A 12,448-nucleotide genomic window follows, 5' to 3' on the forward strand; every position below is an offset into this window, starting at 1 on the left:
TTAAAAAAAAAAAAAAAAGACCAAAAAGAAAGGATCACGATTCGATTGAACCAAAATCCCAGAGGAATGCTATGCAATCAAGAGCACAGGTAAAGGAAAGGATTCTGTAGAAACCTACTTAGTCAAGTAGCTTTTCCCTTTTTGAGGCCTATATTAGCCATCACATCTTCAGAACTACCACTTCCACACTTCTACTTCTCTGTCCATAAACAGAGAAGTATCTAAGAAAAACTTAGAAAGGTCTGTTCAGAATACAAATGTCATGATTAAATAAGAATAAATGAAATCTTAAAAAACTTATTTGGGGGGCCAGCAGGTGACAAGGTGGTTAAGGCGTGGGACTCCCACGCTGATCGTAGTTCATGTTCTGGACCTGGCAGCTTGCTCCCTCACTTTCCCTCTCTCTCTCTGGTGAACATATGTGCCCTGTAATAAATTTAAAAGTAACAATAATAATAATGGGGACCAGTAGTTGGCGTAATGGCTGTCACTGGACTCCCATGTAGTCAAGTGCAGTTCGAGTCACAGACCCGGTGGCTTAAACTCACACTTGTGTGTGTGTGTGTGTGCCCAAGATCCCGAGAGAAGAAAGGAGAAGGGATTGTGGCATGGCCATCCCCCCTGGGGGGGGGTGATTTCTCACTGTCTGTCTCTCTGTCTTTCTCTGTCTTTCTGGTGAGCACATGCGCCCTATAGCTAACACCTCTCCAAAAAGAAAATAACAACAACAGTAATAATAAGGTTAAACAAATAACTCATTTGGAATAGAAGGGCCAGATGATGGTGCAGAATTAATACAGTGCTCTGTGAGGCTGACCTGCATGGGAAAGTTCTGGGTTCATATCCAGAGACCTCCCTGAACCTATCGGGTGTGTGCATGTCTGTGATTCCAAGTTGCTGAAGCTGGGGGTGGACAGTGGAAAGTAGACCCTGCTGGGGATGCTTGTCTGTCTTTCTTGCTTACAAAAAAATAAACTTAAAAAACTTTTATTTGTAATAAAAGACCTCTAAGGTGTCCGTCCTGCTTAAAATGTTAATTTAACCAAAACCCCCATTCATTTTTCAATACTCAGAATAAATCTCACCTATTCTAAGAAGCCCATCTTAACCCCACCTCCACCTCTGTTGGCATAAACTTCCCTATATCACATAATACCTTTGTTTCTCTATCACACCTCTTACCAGCGTAGGCACTACTAGTTACTTAAATGTCATTCTCTAGTATCTTTCAATTTGCCTATAACTGTGCTACACACTGTAAGCATTCTATAACTGCCAGTAAAATCAAGTGTAGATTTAAAAAGTTAAAATATGTACAAGTGTTTACAGAGAGAGTCTGAACTTGATCACCAGCCTACTATTACCTAAAAAAAAATAGTTAAGAAAAGCTTAAGAAAAAAATATTAGGTTCAGAGGAGAAAACAAGAACATGGACCTAGGTTGGGCATATGCAGTTTATATTTCCTATATATACAAAAGATCTTTGTGGAGGTAGAGAGGGCAAGGATACTGTTCAGCATCCTATAACACAGGAAAAGCCCCTCAACAAAGAATTATCTTGCTCAAAATGTTAGTTAAGTACCAGGGTTGGGAAACTCTGTTCTAAATGATGCAGACAAGGAGGAAAAAAAAAAAAAAAGCTACTTGGTTTACTGAGATCCCAAAACTGCTCTTAAACAGTTAGTTACCTTCTTTTTCCAGCGCCTAAAGCTTGGGTCTAAGAGAGAATAAAAACCACCTTTTTGGCAACTCCATTTACAGGCTAACAAGAAAGGAATAGGTTACAAGTTCCCACCTACCATGTGACATGTTTGCCAAAACTCCATCCCTGTATTTTTCCTGCAAATGCTGATCAGACCTTCTCAGTTACACGACTTTTGATTATTCTGTTTATAACAACACAGCAACTAAATTAAAATACAGCCTGACTGCAAAACTTAATGGCAACATTCGACCATCTGCCAACATACCTTCTACCTAGAGATGAAAATGCACTAATTGCCAAGCTATCTGCTTAGTAATTTACTCTCTGAACAAAATCAGCCAGTCAAGCTAACTTCCAAAACCTTCAGACATTCATTCATGTCCCCTATAACAAAAATCTGAAAGCCTAGCCAGGGTTATAGATATATTTGGAGGCTGCAAATCATTTTTCTCCAGAATAAAGCAAACTAGCCCTTTAAAAACAATCAACTACGCTCCACCTCAAAACCACCTCAGGAGAAGCTTGCATACTAGTGGGTTTGAACTGTACTATGACATGTTTATTAAAAACAACAGAAAACTTAACTTTGTCTACTATTAAAGAAGAGGACAATAGCTACTATGAAGCAAAGATAGGAAACACAGGCTAAGACAGGAAGTATACATTTTTAATCCAACTGAAACCACAAGAGAAGCAGAAATTAACTGTCAAAATAAGTTAGCCAGCTAATAGCAAAGACAATACACTACTAATACCATTACTGAATAACAAAGACTTCAGCATCAAGAAACATCTATTTTAAATAATTTTAGCACATTTGGATGATTTGGGGGACCAAAACGACCTTATACCCTATAAAGGATATACATGATGGGGAGGGGGTGATTGGCAGTGGGAAGAAGACTGAGTCAAAATCCTGAAGCTTGGGACCAGCAGGTTGGTGTAGTAGTTAAGGACTCCCACACAACTAACTGCAGTTCAAGTCCTGGACCTGGTGGCTTAAAAACTCATGCCAGGCACATGTGTATGCATAGCCAAAATCCCGAGAAGAAAATGGAGGAGAGGGGATTGCAGCATGGCTACCCCACCCCGGGGGCTGATTTCTCACTTTGTCTCTCTGTGTCTCTAGTGAGTGCATGCATCCTATAGTAAAAACAAAACAAAAGCAAATAAACAAAAAACTCTAAAAAAAAATACTGAAGCTTTAGGAGACACTGAATATCTTGTCCAGCATTACTAGATTATTCTAGAACCTGGAGCTCCCTCTACTTAGTTACAAATCCCTCCCAATGCTCGCACTCTTCCTTGTTCCTCTCTCCTGTCTCTGTCTCAAGATTTCAGTAACACACTACACATGTTATCTTACTGTATTTGGATTTTTAATATCTATTTAAATGACAACCATTTTTCCTGCTGTCTCAGAAACAGCCCTGTGTGGAAACAGCCCTATGCAGTAGCAGTTATATTATTTCCACCTCTAGTAACAACATTTCTGACAAAGAAATATGCAGACACTTCACTACAGAGGTATCCCTGGGGGGAAAAATACTACTGAAATGGACAATCTGTGGACCTTTCCTGTAAAGGGGTCTAATACCAGGGATCAGTTCCAAGTGGACCTCACTGCAACACCTACAGCAGGAGAGAAAGGAGGAAAGTCGGAGAAGTGCAGAGGGTGAACAGTGCCTCCCACAACGGCAGCAGATGTCACACAGTGGCACCTGTGCCACCTTCTGTAACAGCATTTGACCTGTTTGGCTGGTATTCCCTATGGCCATGAGTATTCTACTTTCTCATCTTCCAAAACAACTTGGATGATGTCTTCTCTAGTACTTTAATACTTTCCCTCAACTCCCTCTTTCCTGACTTTGATATGTTAATTTTGAAATTTGTTTTCTATCAAAATGCCATTCTTTTAAAGTAAGGTATTATTCCTATCTCCCGTATGGCCCATCCTCACCCTTATACCTCCCACCAAAAAAACTATATTCAATATACCACTTTCTTTTACTCAACAGTGGCAAAGTCTTTTAAAATCTTTCCTTTGTCCTGAATCAAAGAGAAAATACTTTGAAATTCTCCTTAAATGCAGTAATAAATCCCTTATGTTGTTCAGCTTAGAATCCAGATATTTAAACTATTTTTAAAATGTAAGTATGTTCAACTTATTCATTTGACTAGGTGTCTTGTCAGTCTGCTATTACAAAAATGACTGGTTTCTTTGTAACAACAACAAAAAAACTTCATTATCCTTTCTTGCCCAGAACATCACCTTCTTTCTCATACAGAAGGTAGGTTTTCTTCCCTTTATCTCTATTTCTACAACTTGAGACTCAGCTGCCTTGATGTTGAACTTCCTTTTTCTTGGTCTTATTACGCCTTCTTACCTTATATTCTCATTTCTCTCTCTTCTGAAACTGTCATCTTGTTCTCTGGATTCCCACCACTGCAATACCAGGCACCCCCAGCTCATTTACTAAAATAAACTAAAATTCAGCTGAGACAAACTAATTTTTAAAATCTGCCCAGTCATGGTCTTCTACTACTGACAAAGGTAGGCAACAAAACTCTTCCTAAAGACAAAGTAACAAAGAATAACTGCTATATTCGCAATCACACTCATTCAGCAATACCCGGCATCTTCTGGAAGTTGTCTATAAAAAAAAAAAAAAAAAAAAAAACCCTGTTCTATTTTCAAAGAAAATGAACATAATGCTTCCCTGAAGATACTCTCTAGACTCCCGACAACAGACTTTAAATGGAATAATTATCTAAAAGAAGATAGAAATCCAGGCTGATAGGAGTCTTTCCTTATTAGCCCACCATCCCCACCACCATCCCCACCACCACTACATACGCACACTCTCTCCTCAATCCCAGATGCCTACCAGCCCTATGACTTGCTTTACTTACTTGGAACAGATCCTCCATACTGAGATAAGATTGGCTCCCAGGAATCTTTAAGGGACTCCAGATCTTCCCACTTTGCCTATTCAATTTTGGCTTGGAAAATATAGGTTATTTTCACATCATGTTTATTCTTTTCCTTTTCACCCTGTTCAAAAAACTAAATTCATTTCAAGTAATCACTGATTCTACAACCTACGGATAAGGTTTTTTCGGCCACGTTGACTTATATAAGAAATATTAACAAAGAAGCCTATCAAAGCCCACTGATATTCCCATTAAAAGTACCACCACTGGAGGCAGGGGCAGATGGTATAATGGTTAAGGGTGCTGGACTCCCACATGGCCAACCGTGGTCTGAGTCCTGGACCTGGTGGCTTGCTTTCTCTCTCTCTCTCTGCCCCTCTCTGGTCAAATTAAAATAAATAAATAGATAAAGTTAAATAAAATAATTCTTAAAAATAAAAAAAGTATCACCATTCAGTACAACTCTGTAGCCTAGTGGCTAGGTGAGCAAGATGACATACAGCTGACCATGGTTTGAGTCCCAGTCCCAGTACTTTGTAAAATACACAGGGCACATGTGCATGTACACCTAAAATCCCAACAGGACAGACATAGAGAAAGAACTGCAATATGACAGGTCCCACTGTGGAAGAGGGTGATCTCTCTCTCTCTCTCTCTCATCACTTTCTGTTTCTCTCCAGTGACTACATGCACCCTCTAGCAATTAAAGAAAAGAAAAAAGTACCACCACTCTCTCAATCTGCTAACTATCATACCTTTCTACCTACCGCCACTATATTTCTGGACCTAAATGTTCATCACTATATTACACAAACATTTGTTTTTTCTAATACACAGGTATGAACAAATCATCTCAGATTCTGTTATCTACCCCTTTAACAATAAACTAGACAACAATACTCAAGACCATCTTAAATATGGTTCACTTTATCAAATAGGCTTTCTCTGTGTAAAACAGTACATCTGTAGCTTACCTTATTGTGCTTCCTAGTTGTGACCACCTGATAACTGTTCAGTTTATTGGCTGTGTCCTTCTACTACGATATACTCTCCCATATCCACCCTTTTGTTCACCACTGTATCCTCAATGCCTACAATACAGTAAGCTCTTGATATGTACTTGTGGAAAGAATGAACACAGAAATGCAGCATAACATAGCTGATTTGAAGTTAAAAGGCCTACATTTGAATTATAGTAGTATATTTCCACATACCAGCTATATGATCCTCAACAATTTTAACTTCTGTGGGCTCACTTTCCTCATCTGTAAAAGGAAGGAGTCAAACTTGACAATCTATACAACTCTAAGCTTTTCCAGCTGTATCACCCTACATTCTTGTCTAACTATACTGAACTCTCCCTGGCCCCAGCCTCTCTAACTACGCATCTGCTCAGTTTCCATTTAGAATACCCTCTTTTCAATCTACACCTTCACAATATATCCTTAAAGTTCACTTTTAGTGCTATTTAATTCTTGAAGCCTAACAAACATAGAGCTCTTGTAAGAGGAGGGTGGAGTTCTTTTCTATCCTCAGCAGTTGGTACAATGCCTCCCATACAGGTTATCAACAAAATGACCGATGAATCATGCATGTGTGAATGAGCAAATGCATAAAGGAAGCCTTTCCTGGATTCCCCTAACTGCTCAGGCGCTCTCCTGCCTTTGGACCCCTAACACATACTTGCCATATTACTCTGTGCTATTAATTTACCTGCCTAACAGATGCTGAACTGCAAACTCCTTAAGACTAAGGACTGTCCTGATGGTCTCCAAATCCCTCTACAGCACCTAGCACAGATCTTTGTCATACTAAGTTCATCTAATATATTAAGCAATGAAGGAGAAATAGAAGAGAAAAAGGCCTCAGTATACAAATATCATTTCAACTGTCCTTTGGTCATTGGACATACATAGTTAGTCAGGCATTCAAGCATAGTTCAAGAAGCTCATCATTTTCTCTTCTACATACTCTGCTTAATAAAAAATAGCAGTACTTTCAAATGTAAAATAGCCAGCCTATATATCAAATAACCACACACCTTCTCTTCACAATCAAATATACATACAGGGATCTACTCAGACACCAAGACTTTCACTTCACTAAAAGACTAAAGTGACTTTTCTACTAATTCTGACTTCTACCCCATCCAATTCCCTCCTCTGCAAGGTCTGAAACCACTCTGAAAAAGAAAAAAAAAATCTTCCCGTAAGGCCTTTCTTAGTTCTGCTCCTGAAAGACTAAAAGGACCCTTTTAAAGGTCTTCCCCTTTCTAGGCAGTAACAATTCCCAGGCTCTAACAGCCTTATTTTTCCTCTACCATCAAGATTTCTGACTCTCTTTACCTCCACCTCCAAGCTCTTACTCAGCTTCCAAGGAGTCGTTCTGGCTGCACAATAGCTGGTGTCTTTCCGTTCAATATGCTCTTGCCATCATGTACTAAGTTCCAATGTATCTGCATCTCCTTTCTGAAATGTGCACCAATCGCCGCTCTCCCCCACCCCAGACACACATGTCTGTCTCACTCACACATACACCGTACCCATGCGTCACTCTACCTCCAACACACAAGTTCCTTACACCACTCTTAATGAATGCACACGACTTTCAGAATGGTATCTTCCTACACTGATTCTAACCCAGTTTCTCCTGGGGAAGCCAACCTCGTCCATAGTCCCTCTCTCTTTCCTCACCTTCCCATCCATTCTCCCTTTTCATGCCCACCCCCAACTAACTCTAGATGACATTATTTCTCAGTACTTTCAACGAAAAGCAAAGAGAAAGCTCCAGTTTTCTTCTTCCTCTCCTCGTGTCCATCCTCCCAGACTCTCCCCTACCCCCACCATCCCAGGTGTGCAGACTTCCATCCTGCCTTCTGCATAGCTGCAGCCAATCCCACGCCTCACGTTCACCCCTCCAAGGGGATCAGACTCTTCCCCACCCACCTCCACTTCAGGTCGCCGCTGCCTCCCCGGGCACCTCTCTCCATCCCTAGCCAGCGAGCCCGAGACCCCGGGCGCGCGCGCACACACATTCTCATGCTTCCCAACCTCCCTCCTAGAACCCAGACCGACTGGCTTCGCCGGAGCTCAGCCGGGCAGGCGGGGGCTAGGCACCATGCAGACATGTGTGTGCCCGCTCCGCCCCCTCCTGCAGATCCCCTCGAAACCTCCGCCTCCCTGCCCGGGAAGAAGTGGACGCACTACTCCCCCGCCACCCCGGACATACCATCTCTGTGTCTGCTGCTCCATGACCCGACCCTCAGCCTGCTCCCCTTGATGTCGGGCGGGCCTCGGCACTCACCGGAGATACTGCGCGCTCTGCAGGCTCATCCTGAGTGAGACGGGGCGGAGGGAGCGGGGAAAACTGCTCTAGCTGCGGCTTGGGCCCGTGGGGCGCAGGGACACTCCGACCCGGGAGGGGGAAGGAGGAGGGAGAAGGGAAGGGGGCGGGGGAAAGAGGAGGGAGAAGCGGAGGAAGGAAGTGGGGGTCCCTCTCGCGAGATTTCAGCAGCGCTGGTCCACTTCTCTGTTGCGCTCCCTCTTGGGATCGGCCGGCTGCGTGGAACTTGTGCCGCTGCTGGGTGACCTGATGATGGCGCCTGGCGGATTCCTGCCAGTCCGCTCCTCTCCTCCCGTGCGATAGGGCAACCCCAGCCTCACCGGGAACATCGAGCCCAAACCAACAGGGAGTTACAGTCAAAGTCTTCCCCCGTCTTTCCACTCCACCCGATTTCTCGCTTCCTTTTTCCACTCCTCCCCTCGTCCCCACCGGAAACGCCGCCCCTTCCTCCTACAGTTCCGCCCGCCAGTCCTTCGACTCCTGGTTTCCTTCGCGCGCTGGAGAGTGACGGGAAGGACCCCTCCCCTTCTCTGCGGCCCCTCCCCATGAGTGCGGGGAGACTGTTAGAGGGGGACAGGGTGGAGCCCCGGGAGGGAAAGAAAGGAAATCAATCGGATTGGATAAGCAGCTGCCATGGCAACTGGAGGCTGTGGTTGTATTGTCATGGTAACCAGTGCGTGCAGACTGGGTGACCCTCCCCTCGGCGAATGGATTCTCGGGAAACCGCCCAGGGTTCCCCCATGGATTCCCTTCCATCTAAAGGTCTCCCCTAGGTTGGGAGTCGAGGTAGTTCTGGGCGGCGAAGTCCATTTCCTCATTGAGACCCCGAGGCATTCACCGTGGGCTTTTCCACCCACCCGCGGACGGGAACCACCTCCAGAGTTTCCTCTCTGAGCCGGGCGTGACGAGGGCCGGCTTGCGAAGACGACGCCGGGCCTGCGGGCTGGCGGGCGAGGGCGAGGCGGCGGCGCGGGCGTTGGGCCGGCCAGGGGTTTCCCCGCTGCTGCCTCCGGCTCTGGGAGGCGGGATCCCTCCCGAACGGGGTCCCTGAGGGAGGAGAGCGGCACACGACAGTAGCGATCCCTCTCCTGCCAACGGGGACATCCGACTTTTCCTGGTGGATAGACCCCCTTCCGAAATCCACTCCTCTTCCCCCTAGCCCACTTACACGCGGAGGAGGCCAGGTGAGGGTGGGCACACCTCCTAGAAGACTACCAAGTGATTTTCCAGCTTGTAGAACCAGGGACAAGCAGAAAGGCGGACTATCGCCCCCTCCCCTTTAGGGAGATCCCACTTGATTACCCCCCCACCCCCGCCCCACTCCTGCCTCCACCGCAGTCTTCCTCCTCCTCTCACAGGTCCTGCAGCTTTAGAACTTGTCACTCTGTATCTTTGGGGTTGGAGAGAAAAACCTTAGGTAAAATCATATCAGGATGCATCCATACAAAGGTTCCATGAACGGAGTGTAGAAAAAGAATTTTCATTCTTAGAATAAATCTTTTTGACTTCTGCTATGTATGTTTAGGGTCGGGTTTAGAGCTAAAAAGCAGAAATAATAAGATCAATATGACGTGGAGCACATGGGAAATAGCTGGAGAAGTCTTTATCCCATTGGCAAATATTTTACAGATTGTTTTTTATTTGTATTGTGGAGTCATTGAAACAGCTGTCTCAAAGTCCTTTATGTAACTGTATAAAATCCTCCAGGAATGCAGCCCTTACTGGATAGTTAAAATCAGGAGTTTAGCGGACTGTTTTGGTTTGATTGGGTTTGGCTTGGGTCCCTGACTCCCGCTGTTCCATGGAAGCTGGAGAGACACCTCCAATACCCTCCCTCAGAGACAGTATCTATTTAAAGACTGGACCAATGTTCATTTGGAATATCGCGTATAGGTTTGGAGGAAACGAAAGTGCAGGCTACTTTGAAATTAACGCCAGAGACAGATTGTCTTTAACAAAATAGAAAGTGAACCTTGTCCCTCACGCAGCCGAGCCCCGGGTGTGATGCGGTGTGACGCGTGCGCAGTGACTGCAGCAGTACAATGCCCCAGTCGTCCTGCCTGCGCCAGCGCTCTGTCCACTCACGGGAAAGAGAGCCACCTAGTGAGAGATTGTCCTCATCGCCAGTGTAGCATCCTTCACCCCAAGAGCCCAAGGACGATTACTACCACATGCTGGTTCAAATACCCTTCATTTCTTTCCTGAACTTTGCTGGTTACATTTTAAAAAAATTGTTACCAGTATAAAAATGTTATGTGAAATATTGAACCCTTTACTCATCATCATAAAAGCCTTTAATAAACCGTTTATGAGCAGATATACAGCCCTGATAAGCAGTCTGGGAAAATAGAGAAACTGGGTTCGAAAAGATGAATCCTGGGGCTAGCCGGTGGCTGGTGGTTAAGGTTCTAGATCCCACATGGCTGAACTGTGGAGTCCTGGACCTGGTGGCACCTGCCTGCCCAAATCCTAAGAGATTAGAGGAAAAAGAATTTCTACATGGCTGGTGGAGAGGGGACGGGAGGGAGGGTGATTTCTCTTTGTCTCTGTCTCTGGCAAGCTCTATAGCAAAAAATAAAAAATGAACAAAGATGAGTCCTTATGACTTGCTGGTTTGTTTGTTTATTTGATAAATACTTACCGAGCACCTATTGAATTTCAGGCACTGTCCAACATACTCTGAGTACCATGGTTAAGAGAGATGGTCCCTGTCTTGAAGGAACACACCTCTAGTAGAGATATCACAGTACAGAAGTGATTAGGATGCAATGTGATGGATACAGTAATTGAGGTAAGAGCAAAGTAGGGACACAGATAAGATCAGAAATAAGAAATAAGCTTTGTATTTTATAATAGCTTTCCTAAGAATTTTGTAAGATTCTTCAATAGTTTTATAATATCCCTACAAACCAGACAGAACAATAATGTATGCTTTTTACAGATTATAAAACATTGATACTAATCTCAAAAGTAACTTCCAAGAATCAATGGGACTCAGAAAAATTATGATTTGCAATTTATAAACTGCTTAATGCTCATTTTCTTTTCTTTTTAGATTTTTTTTTTTTGCCAGAGGGCGTATACACTTGCTAGAGAGAGACAGAGAGGGGAAGTGAGAAATCACCCCCCTAGAGGGGATGGACATGCCACAATTCCTTCTCCATTTTCCTTTGCAGATTTTGGACATGTATGGGCCCCTTGTGTTTATCAGGCTGGCAGGTCTGGGACTGAAACCACGGAGTAGGCCATGCGGGATCCAGCACCTTAACCACCATGCCAGCTGCTAACACAATGCTTATTTTTTAATCTCATCTCTTTCTGCTCCCCCAATCAATAGGCTTGTAGAATACAAACATCTTTTTTTGTTTGATTGTTTTTGTTTTTTGAGAGGTTTTTGCTATAGGGTGCATGCACTCACCAGAAAGAGAGACAGAAAGTGAGAAATCACCCCCTGGGGTGGGGATGGCCACGCCGCAATCCCCTCTCCTCTATTCTCCTCTCAGGATCTTGGGCATGCAGGCACAAGTGCCCGGTGTGAGTTTAAGCCACTGGGTCCAGGCTCAAACCGTGGTCGGCTACATGGGAGTCCAGCGACATAGCCATTACGCCCACTGCTGGTCCGGAATACAAAAATCTTTTTGCAATAGATTTTATTCACTTTCCCCCCTGAAGCTATAGATTATATCTAAGCCAAAAGAAATTAAAGAGAAACTGCCTTGTTTCCTTTCATCCTACGTGATTTCAAAAAAAATTATTGGCTAAGTGATTTAGCCAAATTATGGAAGGATCATAAACTGACAAACCTAAGTGTGCATTCCAACTCTGCCATCTCAGTATCTGAACTTCGGTTTGCTCCTTAACCAAAATGAAAGCATTACCTCTTCTGCTGTACTACCCTGGCAGTTGATAAATGTTTATTTCTCTTCAGGTTTTGTTGTTGTTGTTGTTGTTGTTGTTATAGGGTACAAGTGCTCACCTGAGAGACAGAGAGAAGGTGAGAAATCACCCCCCTGCTCCCCCCAAAAGGGGGATGACCACACCTCAATCTCTTCTCAGGAGTTTGGCACACACATATACATGTGCCCAGTGTGATTCTCAAGGTGCCAGGCTCTGGACTTGAACTTCTCAGTTGGCTATGTGTGTTTCAGCTGCCTTACCCTCCAAAACACCCGTTGACCTATCCTTATGGTCTTTTGTTTTTTTATATGAAGCTAAAATGGATGATTTAGAACTACTATAGCATAAGTTATTTTTTTAAAGAATTATTTATTTAATTTTATTTATTCTTCTTTTTCAATTTGACCAGAGAGAAAGAGAGAGAAAGCAAGCTGCCAGATCTGGCACTTGAACCATGGTCAGCCATGTGGGAGTCTAGCACCTTAACCACCATGCCACCTGCCAGCCCCCATAATTTTTTTTGGACAGGTTTTTGCTATAGGGCACGTGCACTCTCCAGGAAGACAGAGA

The 12,448-nt window shown here is 43.9% G+C and overlaps 2 protein-coding genes across 7 annotated transcripts in view; one reads left to right on the plus strand and one right to left on the minus strand.

The window, feature by feature from the left end:
• Positions 1 to 7,968, minus strand: part of SMG7 (SMG7 nonsense mediated mRNA decay factor) — a 94,744-nt gene extending 86,776 nt beyond the window's left edge. Inside the window, exon 1 of one of the 4 annotated variants that reach the window (XM_006143875.3) lies at positions 7,943 to 7,968. Coding sequence is in view for 1 of the 4 variants with exons in the window: in XM_006143874.3 (XP_006143936.1) it covers positions 7,868 to 7,890 (23 nt within the window). In the remaining 3 variants the exon portion in view is untranslated. Of the gene's footprint in view, positions 1 to 4,618; positions 4,642 to 5,853; positions 5,905 to 7,867; positions 7,891 to 7,942 lie in introns of those variants that run through there. The other 3 variants (XM_006143874.3, XM_006143876.3, XM_014586065.2) reach the window with 3 other exon arrangements.
• A 621-nt stretch (positions 7,969 to 8,589) lies between these two features.
• The window catches only part of NMNAT2 (nicotinamide nucleotide adenylyltransferase 2), a 267,967-nt gene continuing 264,108 nt past the window's right edge, over positions 8,590 to 12,448 (plus strand). The window contains exons 1-2 of one of the 3 annotated variants that reach the window (XM_006143883.3): positions 8,590 to 8,767; positions 10,644 to 10,772. The gene's annotated coding sequence lies outside the window, so the exon portion shown is untranslated. Of the gene's footprint in view, positions 8,768 to 9,019; positions 9,166 to 9,381; positions 9,399 to 10,643; positions 10,773 to 12,448 lie in introns of those variants that run through there. The other 2 variants (XM_006143884.3, XM_006143885.3) reach the window with 2 other exon arrangements.

Source organism: Tupaia chinensis, unplaced genomic scaffold, assembly GCF_000334495.1.
Source record: "Tupaia chinensis unplaced genomic scaffold, TupChi_1.0 Scaffold000112_1, whole genome shotgun sequence".
NCBI classification, from domain to species: Eukaryota; Metazoa; Chordata; class Mammalia; order Scandentia; family Tupaiidae; genus Tupaia; species Tupaia belangeri.